Below are 21495 nucleotides of genomic sequence, written 5' to 3' on the forward strand. Positions count from 1 at the left end.
CGGGGATGTCACACAGTAAACTGCCCATTATATAGAAGTAGGCTGCGGGATAGTTTAGGTTTTGGTAGATGTAGGTAGGGTTTAGAAGCCAGGCAGGTTTTATTACCGATACAATAACACAACACTACTGTGATTCAATTGATATTATGCTTGCTTTATTTACACACAATTGATGCACATATTATGCCTTATGTTTTCATACTGTCTGAACATACCGTATATATAATTTGTATCAAGCTTGGTGTCTTGTACTAGATGTGTGTATTGTAAAACTGCTTATGGTTTAATAAACGAATTAAAAAAAAAAATATCTAAAAGGTAGAACTTTATCAGCTATGTTATTTTAAATGCAGCTCCGAAGTAGAGTTATATACATACATATACACTGTATATATATATATATTTATTAAAGTCACAATTCAGCAGTATACTATACATTGAACCTTCAGCCCGTGGATATTTTTTTCTGGTTAGTTTCCTCATTGCTAACATTTGATCTTTACTGATAAATATTTAAATCTAGTATATAACATTACAGCTTAATTACTGGGGAAATATTAACCTACACACTTTGCACTCATACACTGTGATCACTTTGGATCTGCACACTACCCGCTGACCTCCTCCGCTGACAGGACCATGTAGCATCAGTCAGTAAGGTAAGTTCTATCCTTGCTCTACAGTTTTTAGAATCTTCTCATCGTCTGAAAGTGCAATTCTATTACTTGTAGGCCAGAATAAAAGACGGAGCCGGCTGACGAAGAAGTGTCTGGAACAGATTAATACGGGACACCACGACCATGGCCGCCGGTAAGCTGCTGTACTATTCATAGAGTATAGTGATTATATAGTTGGCAACTGTTTATACTATACCAGGGCTGTAATGGCCAGAGAAGCTCAGGCCACTAATTAATTGGCTTTTGTTGAGAAATTGTTGCAGTATCACTAACTTTAAGAAAGTTTAATTTGAAGCTCCTGGGCCCCAATGCAAAATCTGTAACGGCCCCCCACCAAAATTAGCCTCCCTATAAGGGACAAAAAGGCCTTTTGTGCCCCATCTCTCTAGCACCTACCTCTTAGGCCACGTTCACCCACTCCTAGTTTTGGCTTACAAATACTGATGACCTCACATCCAGCCTATATTATTGGGAGAAACACAGACCTCACATCCAACCTATATTACTGGGAGAGACACAGACTTCACATCCAACCTATATTACTGGGAGAGAGACCCACTGACCTCACATCCAGCCTATATTACTGGGAGAGACACAGACCTCACATCCAACCTATATTATTGGGAGAAACACAGACCTCACATCCAACCTATATTACTGGGAGAGACACAGACCTCACATCCAACCTATATTATTGGGAGAGACACACTGACCTCACATCCAGCCCATATTACTGGGAGAGACACAGACCTCACATCCAACCTATAATACTGGGAGAGACACACAGACCTCACATCCAGCCTATATTACTGGGAGAGACACAGACCTCACATCCAACCTATATTACTGGGAGAGACACACTGACCTCACATCGAGCCTATATTACTGGGAGAGACACAGACCTCACATCCAACCTATATTACCGGGAGAGACACAGACCTCACATCCAACCTATATTACTGGCAGAGACACAGACCTCACATCCAACCTATATTACTGGGAGAGACACACTGACCTCACATCCAGCCCATATTACTGGGAGAGACACAGACCTCACATCCAACCTATATTACTGGGAGAGACACAGACCTCACATCCAACCTATATTACTGGGAGAGACACACTGACCTCACATCCAGCCCATATTACTGGGAGAGACACAGACCTCACATCCAACCTATATTACTGGGAGAGACACAGACCTCACATCCAACCTATATTACTGGGAGAGACACACTGACCTCACATCCAACCAATATTACTGGGAGAGACACAGACCTCAAATCCAACCTATATTACTGGGAAAGAGACACACGGACATCACATCCAACCTATATTACTGGGAGAGACACAGACCACACACCCAACCTATATTACTGGGAGAGACACAGACCACACACCCAACCTATATTACTGGGAGAGACACAGACCACACACCCAACCTATATTGCTGGGAGAGACACAGACCTCACATCCAACCTATATTACTGGGAGAGACACAGACCTCAAATCCAACCTATATTACTGGGAAAGAGACACACGGACCTCACATCCAACCTATATTACTGGGAGAGACACAGACCTCACATCCAGCCTATATTACTGGGAGAGACACAGACCTCACATCCAACCTATATTACTGGGAGAGACACAGACCTCACATCCAGCCTATATTACTGGGAGAGACACAGACCTCACACCCAACCTATATTACTGGGAGAGACACAGACTTCAAATCTAACCTATATTACTGAATTTTATGAAATTAAATAATGAACTATAATGGCTAATTTCCATGTGAAATAATAATAGATAAGGTTACATAGTCATAAATTAAAACACCTAAAAAAAAAGAAACAAAAGTGCAAAGGTGGTATTATACTATAGTGTCCTGTTGATTTTGTACCTGAAATGCCCGATGCGTGTTTTGCCAAAGCTTCTTCAATAGGACAATCAACCCACTGAAGAAGCTTTGGCGAAACGCGCATTTCAGATAAAACATCCACAGGACATTATTGCGGTCACTATAACCATATTATAGTCTAAAAGCTCCTTTGCACTTTTGTCACTTTTTTAATGTGTTTTAAATTATGACTATGGAAATTAGCCATTATATATACACTGAGAAGTATTTCTATCGGTACTCTATGAGGTTATTTACTACATTAATGTTGACAATATTTCATAGCGGTGACGTGTCATCCATAATAACGGTCGCGTTGCACACATTGGAGCCGCCATTTATTCCAATGGAATAATTAAAATACATGTAGTAAAAACCTATCAGTATTCTGACCAATGCAAAAATGACACATAGATGCATATCTAGGGGAAGTTTTGAAATTATTTATTTTGATTGAAGCAAGTTAAACCAAGAGCAATTTCTCTCTAAAGGGCTCTCTAAGTCAGGGGTCCCCAGCCTGTAGATCGAGAGCCACATGTGGCTCGTAGTCCCATGAATTGTGGCTTGTGGCTGTCTGCCAGCTTGGTGTATTAGCTCCTGGCAGGGCCGGAGTTAGGGGCAGGCAGACCAGGCACCTGTATAGGGCCTCTGCTCCGCCCCAGCCAGTGGCGTGCTGCTAACAGCGGCACACCACGCTACCGCTATGGGGCCCAGCGTCGCCCCACCCCCCGCATCACGCAGTCAACTTATTGGCATCATAGATTCCAATACAGTTGAAAGCAGTGATGGAGGAGAGAGCGTCAGATAACACTCCCTCTCCCATCACTGCCCCCTCTGCTTATGACTCAGCGTGCACGCAATTACGTAATTTCATCGTATGCCGCACTGTGCCAGCAATAGAGCCAATGAGAGGTGCTGCAGAAGCCAGAGCAGCGGTGTAACTGGTAGAGTTAAGTATTGTTTGTGTGGGGGGCTGCACTATACTGTGTGTGTATGGGGGGCTGCATTATACTGTGAGTGGGGGGCTGCATTATACTGTGCATGTGGGGGCTGCATTATACCATGTGTGAAGGGACTGGACTATATTGTGTGTATGGGGGACTGCATTATACTGTGAGTGGGAGGTGCACTATACTGTGTGTGAGGGGGTGCTGCATTATACTGTGAGTGGGGGGCTGCATTATACTGTGAGTGGGAGGTGCATTATACTGTGTGTGGGGGGTTGCATTATACTGTGTGTGGGGGGCTGCACTATACTGTGTGTGTGGATGCATTATACTCTGAGGGGCTGTATTATACTCTGAGGGGGGCTGCATTATTCTCTGAGGAGGGCTGCATTAAACTTTGAGGGGGGCTCTATTATACTTTAAGGGGGCTGCATTATACTCTGGTGGGGTTGCAGTATACTCTATGAGAGAGGCTGCAGTATACTCTACGAGGTGGGCTGCAGTATACTCTGAGATGGTCTGCAGTATAATCCGAGGGGGGCTGCAGTATACTCTGAGGGGGTCTGCAGTATACTTTATGAGGGGGCTGCAGTATAGTCTGAGGGGGGCTACATTGCACACTACAGTGTATATAGGACTATGGGGAGTGTATTATACTATATGGGACCTGCATTATACTGTATCGAGGACTATCTGTTCCCATCATTCTTCCTCAGCCGGTGTAAAGAAACTCAGAAACAAGCGCTGAACGACTTCAGTATTGTCGATCACGCTCGATTAAGTGCCTGAACTCAGTGATGTAAATGCAGCTGAAATGTTTCTGTGTGATGGTGCAATATGTTGGCATTTGGGGCCCCACTTTAAACTGTTGCCCAAGGCCCCACTTTGTCTAAAACTGGCCCTGGCACCAGGTCTAACAAATAGGTATGAGAAGCACATCTGAAAATGGTGAATTCTGTGAGCACCCCAGTACAGAAGAGCAGATCTGGATGCACATATAAAGGTTTCTCGATATTTTAAGTATGGAGACAGGATGATACTACCTGTCAGGGGAGGTGCTTGAAGCTTGATGTGAGATGAGAGAATACTGAATGGAGAAATTGTGGGGACCCCTGGATCTTGGTATACAGCTTTGGGGTGATTTCTATTAAAAAGCTTTGGTTATCATTTTATTCGTAATGGGGGCTTTGATTGTCACTACTGTAAGAGGAGCAGGAACTGAATGCGGTTCTCAAGGTCAGAAAGGTAGGGAACCACTGCTCCAAGCGATAAGTCAGGCATGTGATAAGATAAACTTTATGTGTCCCTTAATTGAAGGAGCATTCCCAGGGTTATAACTGTAGTGGGTGCAGAGGTTGCAGTCACACCCAAGCCCTGCATGCTACTTGGGGCCAAAAGGTCCTTTTTCTCATACGGGAAGACAAATATTAATGAAGACCCATGATATTTCATGTATGGGGTGAAGGATTTGCATTGGGGACAATGAGCTTCATGCTGCCCCACTGAGGTTACCTATCATAGTTAATTATGGTCAAGGTTTGACCAGATTCAACAGGGTTATGGACCACAACAGAAAGCGACTTGCTGTACAGTCATAACAAAAGGAGCTTCATGTTGCTGCGCATAATACAGACCTGACCAATGGCATAGCGGGCAGAACTTTACGTAAAGCATGTTCATTGGCAAGCAACAAGACTGCAAGGAATGCAGGATGGCAGGCAAACAAGCAGAGCAAGATACATCAGAAGGCACAGAGACAGGAATGTGGATATACACAGGAACTGTAGATGCATAGTCAGTCCAGGACTGGCAGCAAGCAAATGGTTAATGGCCGAGTTGTATGATATCAGCAGAAAGATAGTCAATTACATAGGCATAGACAAGTGATAAATACGCAAACTAGATACTTTCTTGCCAAAAAGCTCACACACTGTTGCAGAAGATTGTAGTGTGAACAGCACCAGTATTAGCAGAGAATCTTTCAGTATGCTTACAGTAGACAAATGGTTAACCGCAGTTCTGATCACCAATGGGACTCTGTCATATACTCCCATGTACTTTCATATCTCCTCAGTCCAATATTATGTCAGATAAACCTGTATAATGTTCTATTTATGATTAAGTTACCTAAGTAATTGAATGTTTCTACATCAGTGTAGTCATATATTGCACAACTGCAGCAACATCAATTATAATTAACCATTACTGTAATAAAGTGCATTAAATGCTCTAATAATATGCACTTTAATAAAGTTAATGTTGTTTCATAGTATATCTGCATAAGGGAACTCTATTTCTGGCTTGATAATAATTAATATAATGCCGCAGCCATAATTTGATAATTTCTCTCCATGTTCCATGCTTCACTGCAAATGAGTTACGTGACCATGTGACCATAATTCTCGCAGATGTTGTTATGCTTATTGGTCACTATAAAAGAAAATAAGGTCACTTTTTTTTCTCTTGCTGAATTCCTTGTACAGTAAAAGGTGTTTAATTTTTAATTAGGTATTATACACATTTATAATTTACAGCTTTGTGCTGAGACGTCCTATTACATCTCAGGGAATACTCTCTGCTGGATACCTGTCCCTGTCTTCTCTGCTGCTGGGAATTGATGCTCAGGTGAGTCTTTTACGGTCATACATGATATGATGTGTAAAATGTTATGTTTTTATTACATTTTTGCTATAAATATAATTGTAAATATCTATTAAGCTCTCATATTAAAATTGAAGAATGGATCTTGTCTTGGGCTGAGAACATCCAACGCCCCTTCTTCTGCAAAGAGGTAATTGCAGTTGGAATCTAATGGGTAGCAGATCCCCCAGCTTGCCTTGAAATGCAGAGGGTGACAGATTTATAGCCCTCTCAGAACTACAAACAGACTGATGTGAGCTTCTTTGTTCCATTCAAATGATTATGAATACTGAGGCTTTTATGAACGACATAGATATGATAGATATGAAATTCATATTTTCAGAGTCGTGGCGAACGTATTGCATTGTCTTACATCACTGGGTGGTGATCGTGACCACTTCAAATTAAATATCGGTAGATGGCTGATACTATCCATGCCAGATGGATGATACTATCCATGCCATGTTTCCTATCTATGTAAAGTTGAAATCATGATAGGAAACATGACAGTATTATCTCCCGCCTGGGACCTCCAGGGGTGAATATATCGTAGAATTTTGAAATCTCATAATTTTCTAAGACTGGGCCACATCCTATGGTTTTCTGAAGACCAGCCCTGTTGTAAATCCCCGGAGGGAGGGTGTGTGGGCGTAACTTGTGTTGCTAAAAGCAAATGCCAAATTATATTCTTTGTCAGTCCTGGGAGATGCAGTTTACTGTAGTTCTGTCCGTTGCCTCTACAAAATGAAGAGCTCCCTTTCTTAAAAGCCAGAGCCAACCCTGCGACATCAGGTTTAGTACATTTCTTTTGTTTAACCTTTTTATTTAATATAATTCTTTATACTGTACTGTTTTGTCCATTTTGTTACATCTTTGTATATTTTTAGAAATGCTGCCTACTTTTTTTCTGATTAAATACATAAAATGTAATAGCTGCGTTCCTTTTTCTACGTAAACCTCATCCCTGAAATAATACGCTATCTCACTGGGTGTCCAATCGACAACTATAACCGATTAGTAGTGGCAGCTTGTAGTTCTTTTGTTATGGTAGAGCTGGCAGTGACCGTACCGGGGTATATACATATTGAATGTGCTGGAATTTGAGGAGTATATACCAAAAGCTCACCGTGAGTCCTTTGGTAACTGGCCTTGTAGGGAAAACAGCCTTTTCCATTACTCGTCAGTCAATCGTGAAATTCCCCTGGCGGGTGGAGGCAGCAAAGTGCCGTCTCCTGACAGTGATGGTGTTTATGTATGGCTTGTAGTAGTTTCATAAGCCTGCAAAAAAAGAAAAAAGTTAATCTGGAGTGGATGAGTTAGTGCAGACAAAGCAATCTATATCCACTGTGTAACAGCTGCCTCTGATGAAGGGGCAGCAAAGGTGGAAACCACTCTGGACACTATTTTTATGGCTATAATTGGGGCAACCGAGGCACAAATGACATCAGACATTTGTAAAATGCCTTCGTATGTAGTGATTAAGCTAGAGTCAAGATTAAAGGTCTTGTCTGGGACATATTGATGATCAATCCATATCAATAGGACAGATCAGCAATTTGAGATCAACACCCAGGACCATAACCGACCAGCTGATATCTGCTCCAGCAGCGGCCAGTTGTAAGCAATGTATGCAGCGGAGCGCAGTGTGAATTCTCAGTATCTGTATTAATGGGCAAATATTCTGTACACCTATTGCTGTAAAAGGAATAGAGGAGAATATGAGGACTAACATAGTAACGTGTATAATTGTGTATTTTTTTAGGTATTCTCATCATGTTTGGAGCAAAGTTTAAAGCTCAGGCCCTGAGTGCCAGCCTGAATAATGTCAACACCCAAATAGAAAATGCGAAAGCTAACAAAAGTAAGTCTAAGTAAGAGGTGCTTATAAGTTAAAGAGAACCACCTACCCTGCCACCAATTCTTTATAGTGATATTAATAGGTTTATAAACATATCACTGATTCTTTATATGCTGTGCATATATATATTTGTAGTGCAGTGCAAACATTTAGCTTCTAGTTACACTTAAGATGTCTTTGATGGAACTCGGCAGGAGGTTGTTCCAAACATCTTGGAAAACTAACCACAGGTCTGTGTATAAAGCTTGTGCAGATCCTTCTGTCTCTTCATGTGATCCCAGACTAACTGGATGATGTGAGATCAGGGCTCTGCGGGGGCCGGATCAACACTTCCAAGACCCCAGGACTAAATCAGTAGATGAAGAACACGTCACGCTTCATGACCTTCCTTCACAAACTGTGCAAAACCTGATGAAGGCGACAGGCGGTCGGTCACCAAAAATTGATGTGATTTAGATTTCTCTTTTGTTCATTCACTTTCTGTTGTGTTACTTGATAAACATAAACTATTAACACTTCAAATTTTGAAAGCTTCTTACTTGGAAATTACAACATTAAGAAAGAAAAGCCGTGAAATCACAGGATGGATAGACATATTAATAATATGGATATGATGAGAAAGTGTAAGCAAAAATTAAAAAGCATCTCGATTCAGTATTAAGTATGAGTGCCACACAAAAATCCCTGCACTTACTGGCTAGTAATGGTAGATTAAGGAATGTTCCGCAAACAAATCATCAAGATCCTCTGCTGGCAGCTCCTGTATAATCACCGATCAATGACGTCCCTGATGTACTTGATGGGAGACAAGTCTGGAGACTATAAGTGCGGGGATTTCACAATCATTCACGATACTGAATAAATTGAGATGTTTTGAAAGTTTTGCACAGTTTGAACATGACATGTACTGTATGCAAATTACCGCTGAAGTGTCAGGGGGTGGTGCCACTTTCCTGAAGAGTCACTCTGTCCTGTCTGATAATCACAGTGTGGGGTCTCCATCAGTGGAATAAACAGTGATCATTTTTTTTTTTTTTACTATTACAGATAAAATAGAGGAACAGACTAAGAAAGAGATTGTACAGCACTTAGAAGCCAAAAGGGAATCTAGAGCCAGAATCGGAATGGAAAAAGTTATCCAACAAGAAAATCAGATTGAAGCCCTGGAGATGGTCCAGATATTTTGCGATACGCTGTATAAAAAAATCGGATTAATCCAATCTATGGAGTAAGAAAGTGACATCTTTATCCTTACATCCTGCAAAATCCTGGTGTGCAGCACAACAGTTCTGCAGAATAATGATGTGTAATCTTAGCTCGGTGTCAATTGCAAGTGTGCAATCAAAGGCATCCACATCTTCCATTTACTGTAATGCAGAGGGATTGCAGGGACCCCTATTATTGGGGTCACTGGGGATCCAGAGGGTCAGATCATGGCTGGTTACAGATTTATACTCCCATTTGGACCCCCTTTGTTTTCAATATTTCCTCCTAGCATTCAAAGAGCTATGCATTTTTTTATTTTTCAGTTGTTACAAGCTATATGCTGTAAATGTCATTGTTGTGCTTTCTTTATATGCAGGAGCCTTGACCCAACTCTCTCGGAAGCCGTGTCTACTGTGATCTGGGCGGCCCCACATTTGGAGACTGAGGTCCCCGAGCTGAAGAAAGTAGGTAGAAATCACATAGTTTATAGCAGTCAAGAAACTTGGAATGACTGGAGCCCAATAATACATATTTAAATTAAGTAGTCTCTGTCCTATCACTAAAGTGATGGATTCACAACTACACTGCTCAGTACTGTTGAATAATGTCCTCCATGCAGCAGCTGCTGCTGCTGCTGCTGCTTCTGGACATGTGCTATATAGAGACAGGAGAGCAGGAATCAGCCATGTCTGTGTACAGAAGACATCGTAGCAGTTAGTTGAGTTAAAGCCAGGATTTAATGGAATAAAATAACAGAAGGACGTCTCCTTCCTTCTGGGCAAACCACTGGCTTCGTGTGATTTCAGCCTTCAGACTGAATGTATAATGACGAGACCATGCTTTCATGTATTACAGGTAGTTCAGCAACTTTGCCTGAGATACAGCAAAGAATATGGCAACCTCTGTAGGGTCAACAATCTTAAGACAGTTAATCCAAAAGTAAGTAGAATGTGTATATTGTGTCCCTTGTGTTATCCAACTAGAATCCGGACAGAAAAATCCATGCAATTAGACATTAAGACGAAAAAAAAGGATTTATGCACCATAGAGATATCCAGTGCCGATAGCAGTGGGGTAAAGCTAATAGAGGCAGAAAACGTGAACCTCCATCCCCACCACCCTGCGGCCTCAGGATGCAGAGATACCATTGAGTAGAATGGTGAAACAGGGATTTGTCAGGTCCTTTCACCACCAAACAGCCTGTGTGTCCGAGTCCCAGTGCAGCAAGTGCACACACAGCACGGAACAGAGCGGAGCGGAGCATGGGGGGAACAGGGCTAAGTGAGTAGTTTTCTCTTTCCTTTATTTTGTGAGTGAGGACCTGTTGGGAACTGTGGGGACATAGTGTATTTGGGGGCCATCAGACTGTGTGGGATCCATCTGACTGTGTGGGGCATTCATACTGTGTTAGAGGCTGTGGGATGCTATCATACCGTCTGGGGGCTATGTGGTCATCATACTGTGTTGGAGGCTGAGGGGTGCTATCATGCTCTATGGGCCGTCATACTGTGTTGGATGCTGTGGGGTGCTATCATACTGTATGGGAGAGCTGTGGGGCCATCATACTGTGTTGGAGGCTTTGGGATGCTATCATACCGTCTGGGGGCTATGTGGCCATCATACTGTGTTGGAGGCTGAGGGGTGCTATCATGCTCTATGGGCCGTCATACTGTGTTGGATGCTGTGGGGTGCTATCATACTGTATGGGAGAGCTGTGGGGCCATCATACTGTGTTGGAGGCTTTGGGATGCTAACATACCGTCTGGGGGCTATGTGGCCATCATACTGTGTTGGAGGCTGAGGGGTGCTATCATGCTCTATGGGCCGTCATACTGTGTTGGATGCTGTGGGGTGCTATCATACTGTATGGGAGAGCTGTGGGGCCATCATACTGTGTTGGAGGCTGTGGGATGCTATCATACTGTCTGGGGGCTATGTGGCCATCATACTGTGTTGGAGGCTGAGGGGTGCTATCATGCTCTATGTGCCGTCATACTGTGTTGGATGCTGTGGGGTGGCCGTCATACTGTGTTGGATGCTGTGGGGTGCTATCATGCTCTATGGGGGGCTGTGTGGCCGGCATACTGTGTTGGAGGCTGTGGGGTGCTATCATACTCTATGGGGGGCTGTGTGGCCATCATACTGTGTTGGAGGCTGTGGGGTGCTATCATGCTCTATGGGAGGGCTGTGTGGCCGTCATACTGTGTTGGATACTGTGGGGTGCTCTCATGCTCTATGGGAGGGCTGTGTGGCCGTCATAATGTTTTGGAGGCTGTGGGGTGCTATCATGCTCTATGGGGGGCTGTGTGGCCATCATACTGTGTTGGAGGCTGTGGGGTGCTATCATGCTCTATGGGGGGCTGTGTGGCCATCATACTGTGTTGGAGGCTGTGGGGTGCTATCATGCTCTATGGGGGGCTGTGTGGCCATCATACTGTGTTGGAGGCTGTGGGGTGCTCTCATGCTCTATGGGAGGGCTGTGTGGCCGTCATACTGTGTTGGATGCTGTGGGGTGCTATCATGCTCTATGGGAGGGCTGTGGGGCCGACATACTGTGTTGAAGGCTGTGGGGTGCTATCATACTGTCGTGGGTGCTAGAGATGACATCATATTGTCTGGGGGGCTGTGGAGAACATTATAGTATCTGGGGGGCTGTGAGGCCATAATACTGTGCATGGGGGCTGTGGGGCCGTTAGCCTGTGTAAAGGGGCTGTTGGGGCAGCATACTATGGGGGGGCGCACCATGGAAGCATCATACTCGGCTGGGGACACTGTGAGGTCATTATACTGTGCATGTGAGGGGTACTGTTAGGGAATTTTTCTAAATGGGAATCATACAGTGTATGGGAGACTTTTTTTGGGCATCATCCTCTATTGGGGTTCTGAAAGGGGTATCATAGTGGGTAAGAACACAAAGGGGCTTCAATGGGGCAAAAATACTGCATTAGTGCCACAAAACCAGCCCCTCTCCCTGTCTTTAAAAGTTGGGAAGTATGCCCTTGTGTAACCTTGCCTATGTGTCGTGACCCTACCTGTAACACCAATTAGTTATTTTGGACGGAGTCTTTTGCTATGGGGCCCATAATTTCTGTATACATGCCTGGCATTTATACGAAGGTAAAAATTGAAATGCGTGCTAAAACTATATATTTATAGTAAATGGCAGGTCTTCTTTAAATTTCTTCCTACAGGTGATCGAATTGCTCACCACCGAAAAGACGTCCTTAGTCACGATAAACACACATCTGGCCAACATTGCTAAAGAGAAAGAGATTGGTATAGATAAGGTTGGTATTAATAAGGATAGAACAGAGAAAAATATGGGATGAGTGTCCTCAGTGTCGGACTGGGTTGGCAAAGGCCAACCAATAACATTGACTCTTGGGGCCACTGTTCAGCTACATGCAAAAATAACCTGACCCCAGTGCACAAATTCACTTTGGCCTCTATGTAATAGTAATTTGGCTAGCTTGTTTACTGAATGAGTAGATGATAACTTTTTTGTAAATGGTAAATCAAGTGCCATAGCACTGCTCATCAGCACTACTTCATAGCGGCCTACCGGAGGATTCTCCTGTTCCCCTGTGTGCCAGTCCGAGCCTGAGGGTAGTGTCTACAACAGACCCAATCCAAGGCAAAACCAGTCCTTGTAGACACCCTTCTACTTTTTAAATGCCATATTTGCATTCAATCAATTACTATCGTTTTTTTTCTTTAGGTTGACTTTAGTTATGGCAGTTCTGGTTCTGATGCAAGTTTCGATAGTTTTACGCAACCTAGTTCATCGTGCCCATATCCACAAAGCAACGTGAGTATGACTATGGCATTAGGTTCAACTTTTTCTGGTGGAAAAGGAGACTACTCTAAAAGGGTTTGTCCATGTTTGACAATTCAGTTTTGTTAGAAAAGCCACCTATGTTCAGCTGTAATCTGCACTGTATGTGGCAACAAGTGGTCATCTCTCCTACAACACAAGTATAGGAGAAATTAGACTGTGCGGAAGGAAATCAATGGGCCAGGTTTTCCAGAATGATAGTTTCCCTTTGTATTTGCTGCCTGGTTTAATAAATGAAGGTCCCAAATGAGGGTCTCCCATTATCTTTGTCTGATATAGGAGGGCTTTCCTGGACTTGGACATCCTAAGGAGAGGTCAATATCAAATTGGTGGTGATCCGACACGAATCATTTTCATACCTCCAAACTCTGAGGGACAGGAAAAAGATTCTCAATGCAGCTCATGTACCATGCCACGGGAAATTATTTTACAGTTTTGTCACATCTTTAACCCCACACAGCAATTTTTGTATGCCAGTGGAGAAATATTGCCCCTAGTAAATCCTCTTAGTGATCCCACACATCTTAATACTCTATCTAGCCCCCATGCAGTATGATTCCCCCACAATTCCCCATCCACCCAGATGCCCTCAGTGCCCTTCGTACCTGATGCCCCTACAGTGCCCCAAACATTTTAAGATGCCACCAGTACTTTCAACACAGTATGATGCCCCCCAATTCCTTCACATAGTATGATGACCCCATAGTCCCTCGCTCAAACAGCATGATGATCCCACAGTCCGTTTTCACCGTAACAGGACCCCATAGTCCCTCACCCACACAATATGATTATCTCATAGTCTCCCCACACAGTATGATGCCTCAACGTCTCCACACAAAGTATGATGCCCTAAAGGTTCCTCACCCTCACAACATGATGCCCACACTGTCCCCCCACACAGTATGATACCCCCACAGTCACTCACTGAGCACGATGACCCCACACTCCATTTACATAGTATCATGCACCCACAGTCCATCACCCACACAATATGATACCCCCACAGTCCTCCTACACAGTATGATGTCCCCACAGTCTCCCTACACAGTATGATGCTTCAATGCCCCCCACACAAAGTACGATGCCTCAACAGTTTCTTACCCACACAGTATGATGCCCACACAGTATGATACCCCTACTTTCCCCTCACACAGTATGATGCCCCCACATTCTCCTCATGCTCAGTATGATATCCCTACAGTCCCCTAATGTTAGGGACGGCGGAACGCACTAAACATATAATAGGAAGTGTGTTCGCCGCCCGGGGTCCACCGTGCAGTAGGTGTAACAACCGCTGCTGAGTAATGGCAGACTCCCTATATAGCGGTATACTGCGCTCGGGTTAAACGTCACCCGAGGTGCGCAGAGCGGACTCTGTTAACCTCACAGAGGCGCTTTAGTACAAATAAAGCATAAACGCCAAGCCTGTTAGCTTCACAGGTCTCAGCTGGCGTGCACACACGGTATATGGTCACAGGACACGGCCCAAGGCAGAGGTCGGTGTCGGTCTTGACCTACCGTGCGTGCGGCGTCGCTACCGTGGACGCCAGTATGTGCTGCTAACTGCAGCGCGGCGGTAACTACTGCCGCTGTACGACAGTGCTGTGAGGCATCACACTATCGGACGCTAGTGTAGCGGTGTGGTATGCACTGTGGCGTATGGCTTGCCACGGACTGGCGCTGACTATAACTCTAATTCCCTATCCACATGCGTAATATCAGAGGAGTTTGATAATGAGTCATTCACCAGAATCATACATCCGTCACCATTCACACATAGCAAGTATAGTCTATACTAGCGCATGGGTGAGCGGCCATTCGGGCCTTTTATAGCCATGTGCTTCCGGTACCTTCCAGACCTCTGAGATGGGCCAATCAGATCAGGACAAGGACCTGAGCACGTGAGCCCCAATCTCCACTGAGAGATCGTCTCGTGGGCATGCCCAGTAGCGCGGCGAGAGGACAGCCTCTGGAGTGGTTTCCTGCAAAGCAGGTTGCGCTACCATTGCTGGTCCGGAGGTGGCAGCAACATCCAGAGAGCTGGTCTGAGCAGGGTGTCTGGATCACAGCGATTGCTGTGCAGGTCCCTGAGCGGTTGGGAAAGGAATGGGAGACTGCTGGATGTATGGCCCTGGATTCCTGCTGTGCAGCTGCAGTAATCTGAAGCCTAACACCTCATCTAATATAATACCCCATGTTCCTTCTTCACAGTATGATGCCTCCATATCCCCCCCTCATACATTATGGTGCCTCCAAATTCTCCTCATACACAGTATGTTATCCCTACAGTTCCCTCACACAGAATGATAGTCCCTCATCCACAAAGTATGATACTTCCACAAGACCCCTACACAGTATGATGCCTCATAGTCTGTCACTCCCAGTATGGTACCCCACAGTTTTTCCTCCTGTAAAGAGGTGCCCCCACTGTCCCCCTTACCTCCAATATGGTGACTTTCAACTCCACTCAGCTGGCAATTAAGGAAAAAACATCCCCTGCACCACCATTAAATTCAACTATACTGTATCTGTGCCTTAAAGATGCAGACACAGTTGACTCAGGACTATTGATGTGCGGACGTGCTTCATTGAGGCGTTATCCGACGCTAACAAACAGGCAATCCCTGCGTGTGTTGCGACACGCATCCCCAGGGAAACAAATATATTTTTCAATGCTCAGATAACACCTTAGCCGAGCATGCTGGCTCATCACTACTCAGGACGTACTGCCTCCCCAAATCAGGGACTGTCTCGTTGGCTCCTGGACGGTTGGAAAGTATGGGCACCTCCACCGATCAGTTTCCCGCAGGTCCTGCAGCTGCCAAAAGTAAATGGTGTTCATAGTTGGGACACCACAGCGCCGTACACTGTGTACTGGCCGTTCTCAAGTACTGCAGCTCAGCTCCCATTACTTCAATGGGATTTACATTTCCCATCTGGTAAACAGGGCTATAGAAAGCTGAGCCAGGAGATGTAATGTGTCATAAAAAGAATTGTTCCATTTATTTTGGCATAATCAAAAAAATTGCTACAAAGAAAAAGTAATAAGAGTATATATCGATGCACCTGTCTTATGACATAATGTGGACTTTCTATAGGAACACTTTCCAGATGCAGACAAGATTTACAAAGACTTTGTTGGTGATTATCCTTCCGCGGCACAAGACATGCCCTGGACTGCAGAAGATGAGACTCCAGGAAATTCGGTCAGTCTTAAAAAAAAAAGGCTTATGGAGTACTGAGACTTTCTAAGGTTCTAAATCAGAGCTCCAAATTCATTGCTTCCCTCCACTCCACCATAGAAGTAAATGAGCAAATTGCTGCAACGTTTATCCTGCCACTAGGGGGAGCAATATTAAATATTAAATAGTTCCTAAGAGAATTTTAGCAGTGACTGCAGATGGTCAAAATCTCTACTTACTGAGCATGTGTGACCACCGTCACATTAGGCGGACATTCTGAGAGGCAATCAAAAGAACAGTAGGGGGCGCCGTATCAAGTCTGTAGCAGCAATATCCAGACACAGGAGCCTATTTCAAAACTGATATCAATAGAAAAATAATGTTTTGTGTAATCTAAAAGAAAAAAAAAAATGTGATACTTAATTGTGGGACAACATATTTAATTAACCCCTTATTGTACCTATAACGTTTATTTTCATCATAGGTTGATAAGGAATGTATTAAGCCGGCTCAGGAGTTGAGCCTGCTACTTACTAGCTTCTTGTAATTACAGCAGTTTAAACACTTAAATGCTGCTGTCAGTTTTTTTGTTTTATTTAAATCCGCCATACGGTTCCAGAGATATTGGCCTTTTTAGTTAGTGAAAAATTTTATTGCCTTTAACAAAAAGGTGTTGCTCACAATATGATATTTCTGAGAACATTAAAGACACGCCCCAGAGGATCTTGTGAGCCACGCCTCCTAGGAAACATCATAAATTAGAACTAAATATAAAAGCCCAAGTCGGATATAGCGGATTAAAAAAAAATTACGGCATATTCAGGGGAGCAGCGGGAATAAAGTATGAAAAAAAAAGTGGCAAGGTCTTCCTTAATGAACAATATAAGGAATTAATTTAGAATTTTTCTTTTATCACAGGAAAATACCGACTTTGATGTAAATAATGAAGGTGAGCACTTAATTCTTACACTGATCCGTATCGCTTGAATGATCCAAAAGATGGGAATTCAGATAGTGATATTGGTCTGATTTGCCATGGTATATGAGCCTGAGCAATTAGGACATTTAAAGGGGCTGTCCAGACTAATTAAAAGCATTATTGTGGGAATGAATGGGGTACAAATAACTAAATCTAACTTACTCACGTGCTGTCACCCTCCGAAGATTCAGTACAGGCCTCTCCTGTAACCTTCTCCAATACCGGAAGTGATCCCATCACCATTTTTTTTTGCACCACAAAAACCTGATTTATAAAATAGGTGATGATAAATTCCTCTTAAAGGATTTGTCCACGTTTTTATTCTCAGTACATGTATTAGTTTTTTGCTTCTCTACTGTCTTTGGTAGATGTCGGATTTAAGCCAGAGCTGTTGAAAGATGACAAAAGCGAGAAGTTATGAATACCACAGACCGGAGAATCACTAAGTCACACCGCAATTATGGAAGAAGTGACAATACTCTGCAAGTCCTGAGGAATGGTTCATAAAGCTTGCTAATTACTTTTGTATTAAATATTTTTCTTTGTTAGTTTTAGAGGCATCGTATTTATTGTGCCTGAAATGTAATGGAAATTACTTATGTACTAATTGTTGAAATTTACTGTTCCTGATCCTCACAGTTTGTCCCGAGATTAACCCTAACCCCTTCCGTGATGGAGCGTAACAAGTGATGAACTTGTGGGGGGCTCAGGAGCATAACTGACTAAGGGCAAACAGGACATGCTGTGTGGGAGCTGAGTACTTAAGATTGTGGGACAAAAAGATACTTTGCCAACGAATAACATGGGAGATGATTTTGAGCTTGGATTAAAGCGTTTAATGTATTTGACTGCAATTCTTCCAAGAAGATCACTTCTGACCAGATTTATCTGAAGAGTAGTTGGGTGTAGCTGACTCACGCTGGTTTCTGTCACTTCTGAGCTGATGGCACTGCTGGACATCTTCCACTTTCAAAGGGAAGTAAGCCTGATGTGTCTTTCATCTGCTGCACTAAGTTTCCTTGGCTCTCATCACTTTACTTTTCTTAATGTTGCCCATTTCTTACTGAGAATTACAGGCAGATACTTATAAATCGTGCAGTACCATCAAGGAGGCGTTTGATTGGCTCCAGATTTTTCTGTAGCAACGACCTGAAACATCCAGCCAATGTCGTTAAGAACTAACTTCAGTGTAATGAAGAACAAGGAGTTCTAAAGTCTCAAGACTTATCTCCCTTCAAGCAAATATGGGACGTTGTCTTCAATTGCAAAAGTAGCTGCCAGCAGAGAATCTTGATGATTTTCTCAAGTGCATTCAGCGTAGAACATTCCTCAGATGACAATAACCCATAACCTCATTGATGGCAGCCGGGGCTGTGTGTTCTGGGGTTTCTGGGGTTCCTCCATCCCATAGTCAACCATTATGACATCATAATGAGCGGCGGGGCTTGTAACCTATGATGACATCAGTGTCGCCATGGCAACCATTATGACATCATAATGAGGGGCGGGGCTTGATACACACACACACTTTTTCCCCATTATGTAGATAGGGGCAAAATTGTTTGGTGAATTGGAATGCGCGGGGTTAAAATTTCACCTCACAACATAGCTTAGGACACTGTCGGGGACCAGACGTGTGACTGTGCCAAATTTTGTGGCTGGAGCTGCGACGGTGCGGATGCCAATCCCGGACATACACACACACACATACATACACACACTTGAGCTTTATATATTAAGGTACTGTCACACTTAGCGATGTACCAGCGATCCCGACCAGTGATATGACGCGGTCAGGATCGCTGGTGCATCGCTAAGTGGTCGCTAGTGAGCTGCCAAACAGGCAGATCTCACCAGCGACATCGCTGGGGACGGGGGTCGCTACTTACCTGTCAGACGAGGCGATCCTGCGTCCTCCCGCCCGCGTCCACGCGTCGCTCGTCTCTCCACACGAAGCCCCAGCTGGAAGCTGACGACAAGAAGCGGTCCAGGACGTTCTCACGCGATCAGCGATGGACAGCGGGGGAGCCGGTCGGAGGTAAGTATCACACAGAGCGATGTCGCTAGCAATATCGCTATAACGTCACAAAACCTGTGACGCTATAGCGATATTGCTAGCGATATCGCTTAGTGTGACAGGCCCTTTAGATAAAAGGAATATTCGCGAGGGATAATCAAATTCATTCACCTAGTATTGTTGTGTGAGACACAACCACTGTACTTAGCATTGGAGGCTGCTGCAAGCCCCGATGTGATGATCGTTTGCTAGGTGGAGAGAATGGGGCATCAGACTGCGCTGCTCGCCGGCTAGGATGATGGACCAGAGGAGTCCAAGTGAATGTAATAGAAAGTAGACTTTATTTCTACGCTTTTCGTGGTGATCACACCACTTCGTCAGGACAGTCTATACACAAACACATACAGGGTCTGCTATTTATAGCAAAGGATATATACATCGTAAACACAACAAACAATCATAAAATATAATGGAGTATATCACTTAAAACCATTGTTCATACATTTAAAATTATACATGCAGAGGAACGCAATAAAACACAATAAAAAAGTAGTTCAATAAATAAAACTTTGCAGATTGGGGGAGTGCTTGAACCTATGGTGTTAGCCCATTCATTCTTTAGCAGGACCCTGCTAATTGTGCATTAAACCATTGAGCCACGGAAGGAATTGATTGAAACACTATTTGATGGTGGTAGAAAATAGATGATAGTGGATTAAAAAACTCTGTAAGAAGGGAAAAAAAAAACAATGAAGGGATGAACCCCTTCACAAGTTTCGTCATCAGTTTCGTCATCTGTGTCATCATATGCGAATGTAAGATATTATATGTGTGCAGAACCACCAAATAAAGCAAATCAATCAATTCCTTCCATGGCTCAACAGTTTAAAGCACAATTAGCAGGGTCCCGCTAAAGAATGAATGGGTTAATACCATAGGTTCAAGCACTCTCCCAACCTGCAAAGTTTTATTTATTGAATTACTGTTTTATTGTGTTCCTCTGCATGTAGATTTTTAAATGTATGAACAATGGTTTTAAGTGATATACTCCATTATATTTTATGATTGTTTGTTGTGTTTACGATGCATATATGTGCTTAAGTCTGATTCCCCGCCCATTGGGTGTGGCATTTAAAGGAGGCGTCTCCATCTGCCTCCTTTGCGATAAATAGCAGACCCTGTATGTGTATAGACTGTCCTGAGGAAGTGGTGTGATCACCACGAAACGCGTAGAAATAAAGTCTATTTTCTATTACATCCACTTGGACACCTCTGGTCCATCATCCTGACCGGCGAGCAGCGCAGTCTGATGCCCCATTCTCTCCAACTGCCCTCAACAGGGCAGAGAAAGTACACGTGCGCAGGAGCAGAGGGAGAAGCAAGGAGGAGGACATCATTGTATGAAGATGGGATGTGCCGGATGGGACAGCGACACCCATCGGACCGGACCGAACGCCGGGGTGAGTATAATCTAACAGTTCCTGTTAGGGCTGGCGGAACGCAACAAACTGTAAAATAATAGTAGGTGCGTTCACAGCCCGGGGTCCACCGTGCAGAGGTGGTACACCGCTGCTAGGTAATGGCGGACGCACAATATGGCGGTATAATGGCGGAACACACGCGGGTTAAACGTCACCCGGTGTGCACAGGGCGAACTCTGTTGCTTCACAGAGACGCCGAACCGCTAAACACAAATACCGAGCCTGTTCAAGCTCACAGAGCTCGGGGAGATGAACGCTCAGTATATGGTCACAGGACTCGGGCCCAAGGACACGGGCCGGCGTCCTTCTAGACCTACTGAGCGTGCGGCGACGCAACCGTGAACGCCGCTAACTGAGGCTGACTGCCGCGGAGCGACAGTGACTGCCACGGTACGATAGAGCCCTGTAGTAGGCAACACCATCGGACGCTAGTGCTGTGGACTGTCATGCTCGCCATGTCTGTTATGTCCGCCATGTCTGTTTTGCCTCATGACCCTGGAGCAGTGTGCACGCGCATCTCATATCTGCTATCCTGCTTGTTCCCTACAGCAGTGTGCACACTCACCTCATGTCTGCTGAGCTGCAAGATGCCTGCGTTTCTGCTTTGCCTTCTGTGATCTTCTCGTCATGTCTAGAATCCCTGATTATGTGTCTTTCCTAGGATCCTGCACTGTCTGGTTCTGCAATCATCTCGTCATGTCTGAAACCTTGATCATGTGATGTTTCCTAAGATCCTGCACTGTCTGGTTCTGCAATCATCTTGTCATGTC

The 21495-nt window shown here is 44.1% G+C and overlaps 2 protein-coding genes across 5 annotated transcripts in view; one reads left to right on the forward strand and one right to left on the reverse strand.

Annotated features, from left to right (window-relative positions):
- The first annotated feature begins 603 nt into the window (after positions 1 to 603).
- On the forward strand, positions 604 to 18075 carry LOC141097442 (IST1 homolog). 4 transcript variants are annotated; one of them, XM_073584621.1, is made up of 12 exons: positions 604 to 659; positions 732 to 810; positions 6062 to 6959; positions 7930 to 8028; positions 9073 to 9253; positions 9608 to 9695; positions 10087 to 10170; positions 12423 to 12518; positions 12950 to 13039; positions 16165 to 16272; positions 17167 to 17197; positions 17596 to 18075. In XM_073584621.1, exons 4-12 carry the CDS (start codon positions 7941 to 7943, stop codon positions 17646 to 17648), a joined length of 819 nt encoding a protein of 272 aa, XP_073440722.1. In that variant the 5' UTR covers positions 604 to 659; positions 732 to 810; positions 6062 to 6959; positions 7930 to 7940; the 3' UTR covers positions 17649 to 18075. The 4 variants fall into 4 exon arrangements, with proteins under 4 accessions (XP_073440722.1, XP_073440730.1, XP_073440738.1 ...); XM_073584629.1 differs by having other exon boundaries at positions 6062 to 6152; XM_073584637.1 differs by lacking the exon at positions 604 to 659 and having other exon boundaries at positions 683 to 810.
- The window catches only part of LOC141097461 (IST1 homolog), a 33482-nt gene continuing 18965 nt past the window's right edge, over positions 6979 to 21495 (reverse strand). Inside the window, exons 5-7 of the mRNA XM_073584659.1 lie at positions 17390 to 17615; positions 16488 to 16641; positions 6979 to 7445 (exon numbers count right to left, since the gene is read on the reverse strand). Of these exons, the coding sequence (XP_073440760.1) occupies positions 17564 to 17615 (52 nt within the window). The 3' untranslated portion in view covers positions 6979 to 7445; positions 16488 to 16641; positions 17390 to 17563. The remainder of the gene's footprint in view (positions 7446 to 16487; positions 16642 to 17389; positions 17616 to 21495) is intronic.

Source organism: Dendrobates tinctorius, unplaced genomic scaffold, assembly GCF_039654945.1.
Source record: "Dendrobates tinctorius isolate UK_male_01 unplaced genomic scaffold, ASM3965494v1 ptg000009l, whole genome shotgun sequence".
NCBI classification, from domain to species: Eukaryota; Metazoa; Chordata; class Amphibia; order Anura; family Dendrobatidae; genus Dendrobates; species Dendrobates tinctorius.

Excerpts from the sequence above, each read along its gene's own strand:
- LOC141097442 (XM_073584621.1), top strand. The coding sequence starts at position 7,941 with ATGTTTGGAGCAAAGTTTAAAGCTCAGGCCCTGAGTGCCAGCCTGAAT. Across the intron at positions 9,696-10,086 it reads AGGTCCCCGAGCTGAAGAAA|GTAGTTCAGCAACTTTGCCT; the intron begins GTAGGTAGAAAT and ends CATGTATTACAG. Across the intron at positions 10,171-12,422 it reads TTAAGACAGTTAATCCAAAA|GTGATCGAATTGCTCACCAC; the intron begins GTAAGTAGAATG and ends TTCTTCCTACAG.